The following is an 18,161-nucleotide window of genomic DNA, read 5'->3' on the forward strand; positions in this document are numbered from 1 at the left end:
AGATAAACAAAAAATTTATAACTTAAATTCACCAAATAATAATAAATGAAATAATATAGAGTAATGCTATGCATACTATGTTTTTATACCACATTTCTATACCATCTTAGGTAACATTGATGTGGACATCCACATCATTTAAAAAATTTGCAAAAACCAAGAAAAGGAAGAAGAAAGACTCTTCGTATACCACAATCATCATTTAATTAACTAGTTTTTTTTAATTATTAGTTTATTAAATAATGAACTAAATTTAAAAATCCGATTAATTTAAATGATGTGGCTTTCTACATTAAATGCCACCTAAGGTGGTATAGAAATGTGATATAAAAACATGGTATGAATATTATTACTCAACAATATATATTACACTACTTGAGAAAGAGGCGAATCAAAATATACCCTTTCTAGTGATTTTTTTTTTTACTTGTAAGTAAGATGTTTTAGAATTCAATTCATGTCAAATGCAAATTTAAACCATATTATTGCTAATCCATTGTGAGATTAATTTTACTCTTTTTTCGTAATGTAGATAATATCTTTTGTTAAAAAAAAAAAAACCGTTTAATTTAGTAACGAAATCTGAAAAGTAATTTGATATGCATATCTGAAAAGTAAATTGGTAGCCAAATCTGAAAAATTCCATTAAATAATAAAAACTTAAAGTCGTTGGGGTTTAATTCTAAAAATTAAAACCCCCTCATTTCTTTCCGCTTTTCGTCCGAAATGGTTTAAGCCAAATCAAAAGACTCTTCGTCGTCCTAAATTTTTAGAATTAGTCTTCGTCCTCGTCTCCCACCTCTCTCTATTTCTCTCTCTAAATTTTCAGAGAAACCTCTCTGAAAACCCTAACATGGCACTGCCGGCGGAACCGCACTCCGGCCACAATTCGACTAATCATCCGGATCATACCGATTTCAAATTCAATTCCGAGATGGAGTCCCTCGGGATCCCTCCTCTTGACCCTGAATTTTTCTCATCGGACAACGGCATGGCCGCCGCCGCTGTGCCCTCCGACGATCCATTCATGTCCGATCTCGGCTTTGGGTTCGGTGATGATGGAAATTGCGAGTTCGAGCTCACCTTCGACGACTTGGACGACCTCTACCTCCCGTCGGAGGCCGAGGACTTCCTCGTCCCCGACGGCTTAGATCCCGGCCCGGCTGCGTTGGATTCGGGGTCTCCTGAATCGGGTAGCTCCGCGATTTCGGTTTCCGGCGATGATAAGGGGGCTTTGGACATTTCCAGGTTTCTGAATTGTCCGGCCTCGTCAAATGAGTGTTCGGAGAATTCCGGTGGGCCTGCGTCGTCTCAGGGCTCTGGGATTTCCGAGGCGGTGGACTCGAATTCACATTCGGGCAATTCGGATGATGAGAAGGTTAAGGTGGAGGACGAATTGGCGAAAAATTACCTTGTGAAAAGGAAGAAAGAGATCGACGAAGGCAACGCCGAGTCGCGAAGTGCCAAGTATCGGAGGTCGGAAAACAACAACAACAACAACAATGCCGCCTCTGTGAATGTGAGTGCGAGTGCGAATGACGAGGACGAGAAGAGGAAGGCGAGATTGATACGGAACAGAGAAAGTGCTCAGCTTTCTAGGCAGAGGAAAAAGCATTATGTGGAGGAGCTTGAGGACAAGGTGAGGGCTATGCATTCAACTATTGCTGATTTGAACAATAGGATTTCTTATGTTATGGCCGAGAATGCTACTTTGAAGCAGCAATTGAGCACTCCGCCACCGCCATCACATTTAGGGATGCACCCGCATCCTCCCATGCCACCGATGGCTTATCCATGGATGCCATATTCGCCCTATGTTGTGAACCCACAAGGGTCCCAGTCCCTTTTGGTACCCATTCCTAGATTGAAATCCCAGCAGCCAGCGGCTGCGCCCAAGTCCAAAAAGTCGGACAGTAAGAAGAGTGAGGGTAGAACTAAGAAGGTTGCTAGCATTAGTTTTCTGGGTCTGTTGTTTTTTATCTTGCTTTTTGGTGGGCTTGTTCCTATGGTGAATGTTAACTTTAGTGGTGTAATGGACAGAGGTTTTGGTGGGTCTTCTTATGTTAGTGATAGGTTTAATGGTCAAAACAGAGGGAGGCTTTTGAATGTTCATGGTTATTTTAACGGATCTGAAGAAATTATAGGTTCGGGAATATCTGATGGGAAATTCGATATCTCTAACAAAATTCGTCATGAGAAGGGTCATCATACAAGGAATGGGCCGAAAGAGCAAGGGTCACGACCTACACCGGGTTCTGATGAATTTGCTCGTCTGCAAAATACTAGTAGTGAGCCACTTGTTGCTTCTTTGTATGTTCCAAGAAATGATAAGCTTGTCAAGATTGATGGAAACTTGATTATACATTCGGTCCTGGCCAGTGAGAAAGCTATGGCTTCTCGTGGGCCTTTTGAAAGGAAGAATAGTAAAGAGCCTGGTTTGGCTGTGGCTAAAGATTTGGTTTCAGCATTAGCTATTCCTAAACCGGGAGGGAACAGAGGGATTCATGCTCCCTTATACAGAAATTCTGCTGGACCACACAAGGCTCTTACAGCTGGATCAACTGATGTTCCAAAAGATCATATGAAGTCAACTACAGCTGATGGTAAACTGCAACAGTGGTTCCGTGAAGGTCTTGCAGGTAATAACATTTCATCTGGTTTCTCATGTACATTAACCTCTTTATATGTGTACACTAAGTGCATGCCTAACACTTTTATGGTTGGTTTGCTTTCATGTCTAGTTGACGTGCATTTTTATTATATCAAGAAGTTAAGTCGGTTTTTTTTTCATCAGTGATGAGGGCTAATAGTTGTGTAGCTGAGTTTGCAATCATGCTAGCAAGGAAATATTACTTTGGGTTGATAATTCGTAAAATGAACCTTTTATTTTGTATTAGTAAAGCTGACTTTGTTTGCAATATGTATAAAAAGTGTGTGAGGCTATGAGCTTGTTGCTATGATCGATAACATAGGTAAGCTTACATCTTGTGCCTGGCTGTTTTGAAAAAGTTGCTATGAGCCAGGGTTAGTGTTTTATTTGTACATATGTGATGAGGTCTGGATCCATTTTCCAGTTACAGCTACTTTTCAAGAAGTTGGTTTGTGGAGCAATAATAGTATCCTTGTTTGGGTTGTAGGTCAACATTTAGTAACTTAGATTTGAGCTTTAACTATACTTGGAGGTATGTCTGACAGGTTATTCATCCTTGCCTCTATTCTGAATCTTAGAAAATGTGGATGTCGAAAATAGAGTAAGGTCAATGTGTATATTATTAGTAGTACTCCAGACACAAGCCTACTTACACTCTCAGATTGATATCTTACAGATAGGTGATTCGCTCCCTAGCCATCATCTGGTAAGGTCCATATCTACAGTAAGGCTCTAGAATAAAACTACGTACAACCGAGATTGAGATGTCACAGATAGGTAATAAGTTCCCTAGCCGACACCTAGTAATAAATTTCATTTGCATCATGTCTTTTTCTTCTTTGGTTTTTGTCATACAAAGGGATCTTGTCAATTAGATTGAGGTGTAGTTTTGACCCAAAAAAAAAAAAAAAAAAAGATTTGAGGCATGGTAGCCTTTTCCATACAGCCTCAAAATTTTGTTGTTGAATTCAAATTCAGTTCCGTAAGCTTTTAGATTTTTTAAATTAAAAAAATATCGTCAATTAATTTAATCTTTCTGTTTGATTTGAATGATTAGTTGTCGTGGGTGGCTGCTTTGGCCATCTTAGCTTTGAAGTGAAGTTGTCCAGCATGACAGTTTGACAAGTTCCAGTTTGTCCTCAAAAGAAGACTTAAATTATTTGTTTTATCTTCCTTAAGAAAAAAGTATTTGTTTTATTATTCATATTCTACATGGTGGTATGATTATAATAAAATTACATTTTTCTCCAACTATTTTGTTTTCCTTCTCTTTAATATTTCACGATACATGTGCTTGTATTGGGATCACATCTTCTCGTATGATCTTTTTTCCCGGTTTTGAGATCACACGGTCGGTCTCAGAACAATAATTTTGAAGTTGCAAAAGTTTTTATTTTTCGGGTCAATGGTTAAGTAAAGTATATTAAATGAATAATATCGTAGTTTCATAGCTTGGAGTGTGTACTGCGTGTTTTTTTACAGATGGTCTGGAAGATTTTATATGGTAAACTGCAGGATGCTTTTATGTATGACCTTGTATCCGTGTCTTTTCTCGTTTCCTAGTATGTTTGTTCTAATTCCTTCTGTCATTGTACTTCATTTGTTGGTGCTCACATCAAACACTTCGTTGCGAACTTCGTTATTGATTTCTTAAATATTCTGCAGGACCAATGTTGAGCTCTGGAATGTGCACTGAAGTGTTCCAGTTCGACGTCTCAGCTGCTACCTCTTCAGGAGGTATAGTACCTGCATCTTCAGTTTCCAATGCTTCTGAACACCATCAGAATACTACAGAGCTGAACAGGGGAAGGAATAGAAGGATCCTCCGTGGTCTCCCAATTCCCCTTCCTGGATCCGGTCATAACGTAACTGAAGAAAATGTGACGGGAAATCAACAGAACAACACCCTTCCTGGTAATAGATCGGTTTCTCCCATGGTTGTCTCTGTTCTCGTTGATCCTCGAGAGGCTGGTGATATTGACGTGGATGGCATGATCAAGCCGAAGTCACTTTCTCGAATTTTCGTTGTAGTGCTGTTAGACAGCGTGAAATATGTCACATACTCATGCGTGCTCCCTCGATCTGGTCCTCACCTGGTGACTACTTGAACATGGAGAAGCGGCTTTGGAGTTTTGAATGACGATGACAAACTATATCTACTAATTCTAGAAGCTCCCTCCCGGATTTGTATGTTGTAAACCGAAGACGAATTGATTGCCCGCATAACAGAGGGCTATAACTTACTGTGGAAGGCTAGGTTGTATGCCTTTCCGGTGTTAGAAAACTTGTTCAAGATAATAATTATAATTAGTAGTGTGTGCGTGCGTATCTGGTACTGTGTTTTGATATCGATAATGATGAAAAAGTATTTTCTTTAGTTTTTCTCCATTTCTGAAGGAACGCCGTGGTTTTGAAGCGTGAGGACGAGGAGTGGCGTCCTATGCTGCCTCGTATTGAAGCGGAACTGTAAAAATCAAGTTGTTTGATGGCAGAAACGAAGGGCTTGAAATTTATAGGACAGAGTTGAGACGTTTAAGAACTGAACAAAATATATCTTGTTGAATTTTAGTTTGTTGATTGAAATCAAATCATGCAGTTTTTAGGACACATCGAGTACGCCGTCTCTAACCAACAAGACGGCAGTAAATAGGTTAAATGTGAAGGGTATTATGGTCAAATCATAGGAACAGTGTACTGTATATAAGACCTAAACTAATTTAACTAACAAAGTTTTAACGAAAATTCACGGTACTCTTCACTTTAACGAAAAATCACATTTTTACACTAAAATGTTAATTCTGATACTATTCACTTTACCCTTTATTTTATCGTTAAAATTCAAAATTTTCAAATATTTTTCTTTAATTTTCATTTTAACGACACAGTCCCCGCCAAAATCCCCAAAGCCAACTCGTGCAATTTCTCTCTCTTCGTCCCAAAAAAATCTGTTAGGCAAAACCATGAGCCGCCGAGCAGCCGGACCAGGATCAGAATCCGGGCGAAGGAAGAATCCACCAAAACCGATGAAACTCCGAGGTGAGATCCGGACTCCTCACTCCGAGGTGAGATCCGGACTCCTCACTCCGAGGTGAGATCCGGACTCCTCCATCTTTTCTTGGTATACTTTTTTGCATGTTGGTTTTGTGAGGAGGAAGAAGATCATCTCTAATTTCGAATTTGCAGCTCAGTTAATTCGATGCATATGTTTTTAGGGTTACTGTGCTTGAATTTGATTAACGTGATGCCAAATTTTGTGTGTACATAATAATTCGCATGTATTATTATTTTTGTTTCATTTAATTATTAATAGCTCTAGGGATTCATATCACATTCAATTAGGTATCGCAATTTTGTTTAATTTGCCTGGCTACTGAGTAGAATTTTATACCAAATTTTGTAGCTAAGCAAGATTGTCTTTTCACAATCAATTAAGTATATTAGCAATTGGTGGCGGATCCAATATTCGAACTTTTGGGGTTCACAAAGTTTAACGTCAAAGGTTTTTAGATAAAAGCAATGCGAAACGGGCAAACAAAATTTAGTTTAGTCACTGACTAGTGATATCGAGAGAATTTGTCAGGTATTGTCGACGCAAACTGTTGAGATATGTATACCAGCATTACATCAAACACTTGGTGGGCACATCTACAAAACATTCGAAGTCTTCTCGGATGACCTTCACATTTATATTTCCCTAGACGCCGGGTGATCCTAGGACCATCTTGGTCCCAATGTGCGTCAGCCCCTGTTCGCAATTCTGTTTGATTTGCCCGATTACTTGTGTAGAATTAATTCTCAACAAATTTCCTACTTTATGTACGACTTTCATGTAGCTATTTATAAATATTTAGGTTATCCTAACAAATTAGTAATTAGTAATTAGTAATTAGTTAGCACATCTTTTTAACCAAAACCCATATGGAGATGGTCCACACTTGAAACTAATTATCATTTAGTCTTTTGAGAAAAACAAGTTGAAAAGTATGAGTTTATTTGATGAGTGTTATGACAACTTATAAACAAGGTTTTGCTGATGCTATTATAATTAGTAATTAATTATATATTGAGTCTACCCAAGCCATCTTGGAAGTATGTGGAAATTTGTATTCGAATCGCTAGCTAGGTGTCTGTTCATGTCTTTGTTTGTTTTAGAAACAGTGTAGTATTCATATTTAGTTCAGGAGTTAGCTTTCAGTTTAAGAAATAGTGATAGTACCAGTATTCATTTTCATAAATAGTGTAACACCCATGTTCAGTTTTAGAAGTAATGTAACACTCATGTTCAGTTTCAGAAATAGTGTAACACTCGTGCTCAGTTTCAGAAATAGTCAGTATTCGGTTTAAGAAATAGTGATATACCAGTGTTTAGTTTTATAAATAGTGTAGTATTCGTGTCCAGTTTTATAAATATTGTAATACCGTGTTCAATTTCATAATGGAGTACCCATGTTCAGTTTCAGAAATAGTCGGCGTTTGATTTAAGAAATAGTGATAGTACTATTGTTCAGTTTCATAAATAGTGTGGTACCTGTATTCAGTTTCACAAATAGTTAGTGTTTAATTTAAAAAACAACGAAGTACTCGTGTTTAGTTTTAAAAATAATGATGGCAACTTTTTTAAACCCACAACAATCTCAAACTAACTCTATAAATACTTTATATGAAATTTATATTAATCATATTTTGATTCTATAAATATTTCAATATGCATTTCATCACAATTTTTTTTTTCAAGAAACACCGATATATTATTGAAACTCATAATAGTTACATTATATCTTGGACGGGAAGGTCCTGAATAAAATTAGGAGGATCCTTAAAACAAACTAATTCATTGCCCATGAAAGTAGCACACTAATTCTAATATGGTATTTTGAAGTAGATGAACTTATCTTTATAGCCCTATTTATAGTGCTAATAAATTAATAATTAAAATAATAATAATAGACCAATAATTGGGGATGAAGACTCTAGTTTTGTAGATTAGGGAGAACGCGGAGGGGCGGTGTTGCCAATTTGGTAACAATTTTTAAAAATAAATAAATTGGTGACAAAATATGAGAAGAGAGGGTTGGAGAAGAAAATCCAGAAGGGATGTGATATCCACATATCCCATTTTATTTCTCACATACCTTTTTAATTTTCGACCGTTGGATCGGATGAATAGAAGAATATCAACATACATAAATTATCAAAGGTGTGTGAGAAGTAAAATGAGATGTGTGAATAGCACATCCCAATCCAAAAAATGTGAGAGAGGCCGTAAAAATGAAGATAGACATTAATGTCTTGTCAACTGTGATAGGGTTAAAATAGAAAACACAAATATTTCTAGTGTTATGTTTTTTTGGACAAGGATTGTCTGCCCCCCCCCCCCGGTTCCATTCTGTTTTGTGTGGTCACGGTTAAGTCAAGTCAACATTTTATATTGTTTTTTTTATAGAGATAATAAGACAAAAATGAATAGTAATTTAAAATGTTGACGTGACTTAACTGTGACCACACAAATAGGAAAGCACAAGAGGGCATCAGAAGTAGGATGGCAGACAATCCTTGTCTTATGCAAAGAAAAAGCAAATGGAATTTTAAATTTCAATCACAATTGGATTTGAATACGATAACGGCTCGGTTGGGTTCCGTCCGGGGCAAGTTAGGAAATTTATTTTACTATTGGTTGGGCTTTAAATTCATTCAGGAAGTTGTTATGTTTGCAAGGCCTAATATATAAATAGTTGTGTCCTTATGATTAAATTTTAAGCCATTTTAGTTAAATAATAATTTATGGTGATTTTTGGTTAAATTAAAGTTAGCTCAAGCTCTTTTCATTAAAACTCCTTATTTTTAATACAAAAATATTATGCACGTAGCGTGAATTAATTGGTTGCATGTTGTATGCCACATGTGCCTTTTATATTCACCCTATGCATATTTTGAACGTTGTGTGAATCAATTGTCCACTCACGTCACGTGATGTGACACATCATAGAGTAGGACAATTTTGTACTAGAAAAATAAGAGAGAATTTTTGCTAAGCATTGCTCGCCTAAGATCGTGTTCTTTAAAAGCTTTTCGAGCAAAGTTGGAATGGTGTCGTATACTACTTCGTATCGAAGCAGAAACGTAAAGATCAAGTCGTTGGATGGCAGAAATGAATAGAACTGAGAGTTGAGACGTTTAAGAACTGAGCAAAACATATCTTGTTGGATTAGTTTGTTGATTGAAATCAAATCAAACTGTTTTTAGGACGTATCGAGTGCGCCAACTTTAACCCACGACACGACGGTAATTGGTTGAACGTGAAGGGTATTATGGTCAAATCGCAGGAAAATATGGTGTATATATATACCACCAAAACTAAACTAGCCCCCGCCAAAATCGGAAAATCCTCAAACTTAATTCATGCAATCTCTCTTTTCGTCCCAATAAAATCTCTCTCTCTCAGACAAAACCATGAGCCGCCGAGTCGCCGGACCAGGATCAGAATCCGGAAGCCCCAAATTCGCTCGCCTCTCTCGTTCTCTCTCAATCAAAACCATGGAGGACCGCCGACTCGAAGTCACCAGGTCCAATTTCAAGTCCCTCGCCGGACCGAAGAAACTCCGAGGTGAGATCCGGACTCCTATCTCTTGCTATGCTTTTCAATTTTGTTTCTGTTTGTTTTTAGGGTCTCTGAGGAAGAAGAAGACTATCTGTAATTCCGAATTTGCAGCTTAATTAATTGGGCTCTGTTTTCCATCTGCATATGTTTTTAGTTTACGGTCCTTGAATTTAATTGACGTGATGCCTAATTTTTTGTGTTCATAATAATTCCCATGTATTATTTTTTTTGTTTCATTTAATTATTAATAGCTCTCGGGATTCATGTCAGGATCAATTAGGTATCTCAATTTTGTTTAATTTTCCGGTTACTGAGTAGAATTTTAAACCAAATTTTGTAGCTAGACAAGATTTTGGTTTCACAATCAATTAAGTATATTCGCAATTCTGTTTGATTTGCCCCGTTACTTTACCTGTGTAGAATTAAGGTTATCCTACTTTACGTAGGACTTTCAAGTAGCTATATATATATATATATACATATTTTTAGGTTATCCTAACAAATTATACGGCCCAGATACAGTAGAACGTAATTTAGAATGAAGCATTAGTAGTAAGTATTTGATGATCTAATGAGATGGAGAATACAGAGCAGTATAGTGCCCGGCCTGAGTACAGATGGCTTACTTAGCTGATTCACACACAATACTTGTATATATGTATTAATATCTCTATCTACATCTTCTGAAAAATGTATCTCTATCTACATTTCCTCAAACACACAGATATGAAGAAAACGGCTGTTAAAGACTCTCCAACTCAACTCAAAAATGAAAATGTTGTTCAAGAGGGTATGGCTCAACTCCAACTTAACGAGGAGAATACTACTACACCAAAACCAGAAGAGAGGAAAATGCACAGCGCAGTATTTACTAGACCTTTCAAATTCACAATCCCTTGTAAAGTTTGCGGAGTGGTTGGCCACTTGAATGATAGTTGCCCCTACATGACACGTGTTCCAAACAATGTAACTGAGGTTGGCAAGGGCTATGAAATAGTTACCTTCCGTGGTGAGAGGCATGCTGTTAGGATGGTATGTGGTTATTGTCATATCAATGCTGACCATCAGAACGATGACTGCCCGCATAAGAGCAAAATCATTGCACAAAGAAACTCCCTTCGGAAGGCCTCTCACCTCCTGATCTTGCTGATGCTCAGGATTGGGATGCTGCTGCTGTTGGATGATTATATCTAGTCTTGTCTTGGAATGTTGCAGTCCTCCGTAGTTTCGTTGGGTTTGAGCACTCTGTAGTCGGTCTGTATGTACGTATGTCATGTATGTCTTTGAACAAGAACGTTCAATCTGCCGTCATTCTAATGTTAGTTGTATTCACTATATACTTGGAATATTCTAATCTTGTTATTTCTGAGTGGAAAAACCCCATGCTTGTCCTGGTTTTGGATGACACACAACTAGCTTGGACATTAATGAAACAAGAAGGGATGGATCCTGTTTTAGACACCAATTGATCTAACTGTTTTTGTTCCGTTGTGCAAATTCAATTCCTTGTGCACTAGAGAAAGGCCCCGTCTTGGATTCGCTGGATTGATGCTGTGGTTTGCAGCTGTTCCTTAGCTTTGCCTGCCTAATCGATATCGCTGTTTCATCTCTCTGTTCTGTTGGCCTTTGCTTTGCTGGTATGGTGTTCGTTTCGGCGTGTTTTTAATGCATGCACCACATAATCTGCTTATCAGAACCACATAATAAGTGCAATTCTCGAAGACATGTAAGATGTATCGGAATAAGTCAATATTTAGAAGAAAAAGAATGTAAATATCTTATAATTATTAGAGTCATATTTTAGGAAGGATATTGTGTCCTTTACTTTGTTTCCTTTAGTGACAAGGATTATATGTACTATTTATTCAGAATATGGGATACATGAAAATTTGAGCCGTAAATTTCAATTTGGCATCAAAGCCAAGCATAACCCTAAAAAAATTCCCAACGTGCTGTTGCTACAGTGAAAGCAAGAAAACCCCGAGAAAACCCCTCGCACGTCTGTGATCTCTGCTGCGTTTCTGCAGCAAGTCTAGACTGCCATGCTGCTGCCTCTGTGAGTGTGTCATGCTACTGCATCTGTGTGTGTGCTGTTGCTGACGTAAGGGGAAAAAAAACAGCAGGTTTTTCTGGTTCTTCGTTGCATCATTGCAGAGAAACTGACTACTTGCTGCGTGCGTGTGTGTATTGTGTGGTCGTGATCAATGGAAGGTAACCAAGGAGAGATTGGTTTGAAGTTGGAAGGTGTGGCGTCTGGCTCCACCCATGGGTCAGTCGTCAATCTAGTGGTTATTCAAAGTGATCCTTTGGCCACTCCAGATAGTATGGGACGTGTTCTTTTAACCTCTGATATGGAACATCATATATGATGAATTCTAGACTCAGGTGCAACCGATCATATGACTTTTGATAAGAATTTATTTACTAGTATGACAACCAGTTCACAGAAGTGTATTGCAACTGCTAATGGAACAACAACACCGGTTTTGGGGGCCGGCACTGTGAACCTCACGCCGGCCCTTCCCCTTCATCACCGCTTGCTTGTTCCCTCGTTGTCTCATAATTTGTTATCTATTCCTCAAGTTACTGAGCAATTAGATTGTGTTGTACTTATGTATCCAATGTTTTGTTTGCTTCAGGATATTCAGACCAAGGAGATAATTGGGCGTGGCACTAAGAGAGAGGGGTTATATTATGTGGATGACGTCGTTCCTGGCAAAGCTAATGCAGTTCGAGCATCCCGTACCAATAATTTACAGGAAGTTTGGTTATTGCATCTTCCGTTAGGACATGCTTCGTTTGGTTATTTGAGGCGTATGTTGCCTAGTTTATTTCATGAAATAAAAGAATTAGACATACATTGTGAGGTATGTATTCTCGCGAAGAGTCATCGCATTTCGTTTCCTCCTAGTATGAATAAAAGATTGTTTCCTTTTGAACTTGTGAACTCTGATGTTTGGGGTCCCTCTCCTGTTAGTACTTTGTCTGGAATTAAATGGTTTTTTACCTTCGTTGATGAGTGCACTCGTATAACTTGGATTTATGTGATGAAGAATAAAAGTGATGTGGGTATGGTGTTTCGATCATTCTCACAAATGGTTGCAACAAAATATTCCTCTGTTATTAAGGTTCTCCTCTCTAATAATAGAGGTGAGTATACTGGTTCCGAGTTGTTCGGCTTTCTTCGGGATCAAGGAATTCTACATGAGGCTACTTGTCCTCATACCCCACAACAAAATAGGGTTGCTAAAAGAAAGAACCGTCATATCCTAGAAACTGTCCGTGCTTTGCTCATTGGTGCATTTGTACCTAAACGGTTCTGGCCTGAAGCTGTCACCTATGTCGTGTATGTGATTAACCATATTCCATCCCAGGTTGTGGATTTTCATACACCTCTCCAATTATTGACAGAGTTTGTTCCAGTAGTGTCAACTAATACTCTTTTTCCTCATGTATTTGGGTGTGTAGCCTATCTTCATATTCACAAGATTCATCGTAATAAGCTCGATCCATGTGCTCACCGGTGTGTTTTTCTGGGATTTGCTCCTCAACAGAAAGGGTATAAGTGATACCACCCTGAAACTCGTCATATGTATGTAACTATGAATGTTACCTTTTCTGAATCCAAATTCTTTTATGCTTCGACTCCGTCACCTTCCGATCATCCAGGGGAGAATATGAGTGGTGATCTTGGGTGGTTGAAAATATGTGGCTCAAAGGGAGTATCTATTGACAAAAAAAGTTGTGAAAGCTCTCGGCAAGACACTGCCGAGAATGGAGACAATGAATCTTAGCAAGACACTGACGAGAATGTGAGTATCATTCAGCCAAGTAGCACCGAACCAGTTGAGTCTTCTTGGCAATGTGCTGCCGAGTGTGATGTAGAGTGTCAGCAAGGAGCTGCCGAACGAGTTTCACCACTCTAGCAACCATTAGCTACCGAACCCGCAACCCCCTCTCTCTCAAGCTTAATAGTGCCACCCAATATGCCTTCTCTAAATATTCCTGAGGTAAGTATTACTGATGCTCATGTAACTAATCCAGATAATGTTATGAGTATGTATAAGTTGCCGCCCAGGCAAAATCGTGGTGTTCCTCCTGACAGGTTTTCTCCTGAAGGAAAAGTGAAGTATCCAATAACTAATTATGTGTCATGCTCAAACCTTGCACCAGAACGTCAAGCTTGGGTAAACAATGTGGAAGTAATCCAGGCACCAACCCTAGTTGAGGAGGCCTTGAAGGATCCTAAATGGGCTGCTGCAATGAATGAGGAAATGATGACACTACATAAGAATGATACATGGGAGATAACCGAGCTACCTAAAGGGAAGAAACCAGTTGGGTGTAGATGGGTCTTTACGATCAAATACAAGGCAGACGGATCGGTAGACAGGTATTGTGACATCTCACATTGCCCAAGGGAGTGATCCTTATATGTATATTCACATCTCTACCTAGCACGAGGCCTTTTGGGAGCTCACTGGCTTCGGGTTTCGTAGGAACTCTAAAGTTAAGCGAGTAGCGCGTGAGAGCATTCCCAGGATGGGTGACCCATTGGGAAGTTCTCGTGTGAGTTCCCAGAAACAAAACCGTGAGGGTTTACTGAGGGCCCAAAGCGGACAATATCGTGCTACGGTGGAGTCGGGCTCGGGAGGTTGTTCCTCCAGGCGGGGATGTGACAATTTGGTATCAAAGCCTAACCCTGGCCGGGGTGTGCCGACGAGGACATCGGGCCCTTAAGGGGGTGGATTGTGACATCCCATATCGCCTAGGGGAGTGATCCTTATATGTATATTCTCATCCCTACCTAGTACGAGGCCTTTTAGGAGCTCACTGGCTTCGGGTTCCATGGGAACTCCGAAGTTAAGCGAGTATCGCACGAGAGCACTCCCAGGATGGGTGACCCATTGGGAAGTTCTCGTGTAAGTTCCCAAAAACAAAACCGTGAGGGCTTGGTCGGGGCCCAAAGCAGACAATATCGTGCTACAATGGTGGAGCGGACCCCGGAAGTGGTCCCCCCCGAGCCGGGATGTGACAGGTATAAAGCAAGGTTAGTAGCAAAATTCTATGCTCAAACTTATGGTGTTGATTATTAAGAGACTTTTTCTCCAATTGCGAAGATGAATACAGTACGAGTTCTGATTTCTTTAACTGCAATTTTGAATTGGCCACTAAAACAGTTTGATGTGAAAAATGCTTTTCTTCATGGGCACTTGGAAGAAGAAGTATATATGGATTTTCCTCTGGGGTACAATGTTGGAGGGAAAACTGAAGTATGTAGGTTGCGAAAGTGACTCTACGGACTTAAGCAATCACCTTGTGTGTGGTTTGGTAGATTTACCTAAGTTATGAGGTGGATTGGGTATTATCAAAGTCACTCGGATCATACATTATTTGTGAAACGGGGAAGTGGTAAAGTGATAGCCTTAATTATTTATGTGGATGACATGATAATAACATGTGATGACTTAGAAGAGATGATGAAGCTAGAACAAAACCTTGCCGCCGAGTTCGAGATGAAGAATTTGGGAGATTTGAAATATTTTCTTGGCGTGAAAGTTGCTCGGTCATCTAGAGGTATTTTCTTGTCTCAACGTAAATATGTTTTGGATTTATTAGAGGAAACATAAATGCTGGGATGTAAGCCTGTGGACATTCCTATCGTAGAGAATCATTATGTGGGGATTTATCCATATCAGGAACCGGTTGACAGAGGTAGATATCAAAGACTAGTGAGGAGGCTAATTTATCTTTCTCACACTCGTCCAAATATTGCCTATGTCGTAAGTGTGGTTAGTCAGTTTATGCAGTCACCAAGTGTGGATCATATGGCGGCAGTAATGAAAATCTTGGCATATTTGAAGTCTGCCCCTGGTAAAGGAATTTTGTATGAATGTCATGGACATATGAGGATTGAGGGATTTACTGATGCTAATTGGGCACGTGATGTGACTGATAGACGGTTTACATCTAGGTATTTTACTTTTGTTGGAGGTAATTTGGTTACGTGGCGAAGCAAGAAGCAGAATGTGGTATCACGGATCACGGTCTTCTGCCGAAGCCGAGTATAGGGGTATGGCACATGGTGTGTGTGAGATTCTTTGGCTACGAAGGTTACTTTGGAGTCTTGGTTTTAAGCAGAATGAGGCAATGAAGTTGTATTGTGATAATAAGTCCGCTAGGGAAATAGCCGAGAATCCAGTACAGCATGACATGACTAAGCATGTTGAGGTTGATAGACATTTTATCAAAGAAAAGTTGGAGAAAAAGATTATGTCAATACCATTTGTGAACTCAGAAGAACAACTTGCAGATATCCTTACCCATGTCGTGTGTAGTAGAAGATTTGGTAATTCACTTGTCAAGTTGGACATAAGTAATATCTATGCTCCAACTTGAGGGGGAGTATTGGAATAAGTCAATATTTAGAAGAAAAGGAATGTAAATATCTTGTAATTATTATAGTCATGTTTTAGGAAGGATATTGTGTCCTTTACTTTGTTTCCTTTTGTAACAAGGATTGTATGTACTATTTATTCAGAATATGGGGTACATAAAAATTTAAGCCGTAAATTTCAGTTAGATGTTCGACTCCACGAGGCAGTTGCTTCGACTCCGAGCATTCGTCTCTATGATCACCACATTCGGTCAGTCGAGCAGAATGGTTTAGAGTAGGGGTGGAAAAAATTCCCGAAAATCCCGAACCGAACCGAAAAAATCCCGATCCCAAACCAAAAATTTCCCAAACTGAAATTCCTGAAAATTTCGGGATGCTATCCGAAACCAATCCCAAAATTTCGGTATGGGATTCGGGATTGGCGTCTCGATATTTCGGGAATCCCATACCAAACCGAAAATATATAATATTAATTATTATATATATATTTATACATATATATATTATTCTTTTATAATTGATGCTAGTAGTTTCTAATTCATGCTTAGCAACCTAGAATGCCTTACACCTTGCATATTTTTTATGTTCTGTTTGATATTCATGTGGATTTTATTATTGCTGCTGCCATGGCTGATGATTTCAGAAGGCTTGATTCTTTTGTCTCTCAACAGATTGCAAAAAGAGTTTAATTAATTTGAATTTTGACTATGATAAAAAGAGTCAAGCATGTCAGTGTTCAATTAAATGGTAGTGTGAATGAAATGAAATTCCTAGTTCATGAATGTGTTCTTGAATTATATATTTGAAGAACAATTCATAATTTCATATTTCAATTTGGGATTCCCGATTTGTCCCAAAATCCCGAAAATATTTCGGGATTCCCGAAATTTGGGATTCCCGAAAATTTGGTTTAGGATTGGTCTTCAAATTCCCGTCCCGAAAAATTTCGGTTTGGGATTCGGGATACTAGTTTCGGTGTAATAACCCGTCCCGGGATATACGGAAGAAAATGGGTATTTTTGTATTTTCACTAAATTTGGGGGATACCTTTCTTTTTAAAATTGTTTTTGAACCTTAATTGGTGAGCCCAAGGAGCCCACCCCCTGTTTTGTCCCCCGGTTCTTTCCCTTTCCCTTCTTTTCTTTTCTTTTTCTGAAAAGTCTTCTCTTCTCTCTTCTCTCTTTCTTCCCGTGCTCTCTCTCCTTTCTCCCCCTCTCGGTGCTTCTTCCTCCGACAAGAACACACACACACACACCCATGCCCACACCTATAACTCTTTTCTAACCCCATGGTTGTGTTTTGGACGTCAAACCATGAAGAAACCACCTCGGAGACATTTCCCAGTTTTCCGGCGAGCACCGCCCCTTTCGAGGCAATTTCCGGCCAAACCACGGCGAGTTGGCCGGCGTGCGAGGTATCAATCTCTTCGTCTCGCTGAGTACTACAACTTTCCTTTTTGTTTCACCCACTTTCATTGAGTATTGAAGAAGTTATGCTCATTTGAATCTTACCCAGTTCCGGCGGACACCCGTGGCTTCTAGGCTGTTTTCCGGCCAACTCCGACCACAATGACGGGAACCAAGGGTATATTTCGATTCCTTACCTTCGGGGCTTCATTTTGGTATATTGAATGACATGTTTTGGTTGAGTTTTGAGCTCCATCGGAGCTTGGGAATTCTCCGGCCGAAAACCGGCCTTCTCCCTCCTTGGAATCCGGCGACCACCAAACCCAAGGCCTTTGGGCCTTTCCTGCCAAGCCCAAACCCATTACCCTTTTAATTAGGCCTTTGGGCCGTGAGGTTCAAGCCCAAACCCATTTTCTGTTTTTACCCAAACCCAACCCATTTAAAACCCAAGCCCAAAACCCAAAGCCCAAAACCCTAACCCAAAACCCGTTGACCCGTGACCCGTGACCCTGACCCGTTGACCCGTGACCCTGACCCGTTTGACCCGTTGACCCTGACCCGGTCTGACCGTTGACCCGGTCAACGGTCAGCGTTGACTTTGACTTTGACCGGTCAACGGTCAGCGTTGACTTTGACCGTTGACTTTTTGGGTTTTCGTGCGGGACCCATCCTAGGCTAATTTCGACGTTCTGAACCCGTTTCCGATGTCCGTTTTCCCAAATTCAATCGTTTGAGTAGAGTTTGACTAAATGTACCCTTTATGTGCTTAGGGGCGTTTATCTGTGGCGTTCCTTCTTCGCTAGGTGGCGTGGCTTTTCGACGGCGAAGTACTGTGAGTGGACCCCTTCTAAAAATGCATGTTTTAATGGTAGAATTGCATACACAGAAAAGCATGACTTTATGATTATGTTTTATGAACGTTTTACGAGATAACATGCTTACTGAGGCTAGTTTGAATTATTACTATTTTTCCTATAACCCATGTTCTTATAGCATATCTGATGGATGACGATATGATATTTAGAACATGTTTAGAACACCTCTTTATAGTATAGATGATGGATGACTTTATACTATGAAGTTGATTTTCAATATATGTATGTTCACTGA

General features: G+C 39.4%; 1 protein-coding gene across 1 annotated transcript; it reads left to right on the top strand.

The window, feature by feature from the left end:
- The first annotated feature begins 714 nt into the window (after positions 1–714).
- Positions 715–5,038, top strand: LOC137734791 (bZIP transcription factor 17-like). The gene is made up of 2 exons (XM_068474074.1): positions 715–2,639; positions 4,316–5,038. Exons 1-2 carry the CDS (start codon positions 854–856, stop codon positions 4,756–4,758), a joined length of 2,229 nt encoding a protein of 742 aa, XP_068330175.1. The 5' UTR covers positions 715–853; the 3' UTR covers positions 4,759–5,038.
- The last annotated feature ends 13,123 nt before the right edge of the window (positions 5,039–18,161 follow it).

This window comes from Pyrus communis, chromosome 5 (genome assembly GCF_963583255.1).
Source record: "Pyrus communis chromosome 5, drPyrComm1.1, whole genome shotgun sequence".
Lineage (NCBI taxonomy): Eukaryota > Viridiplantae > Streptophyta > Magnoliopsida > Rosales > Rosaceae > Pyrus > Pyrus communis.

Bases quoted from the DNA above. Each gene is read 5' to 3' on its own strand.
- LOC137734791 (XM_068474074.1), top strand. From the start codon at position 854: ATGGCACTGCCGGCGGAACCGCACTCCGGCCACAATTCGACTAATCAT. The intron at 2,640-4,315 runs GTAATAACATTT...AATATTCTGCAG, and splicing joins GTTCCGTGAAGGTCTTGCAG to GACCAATGTTGAGCTCTGGA.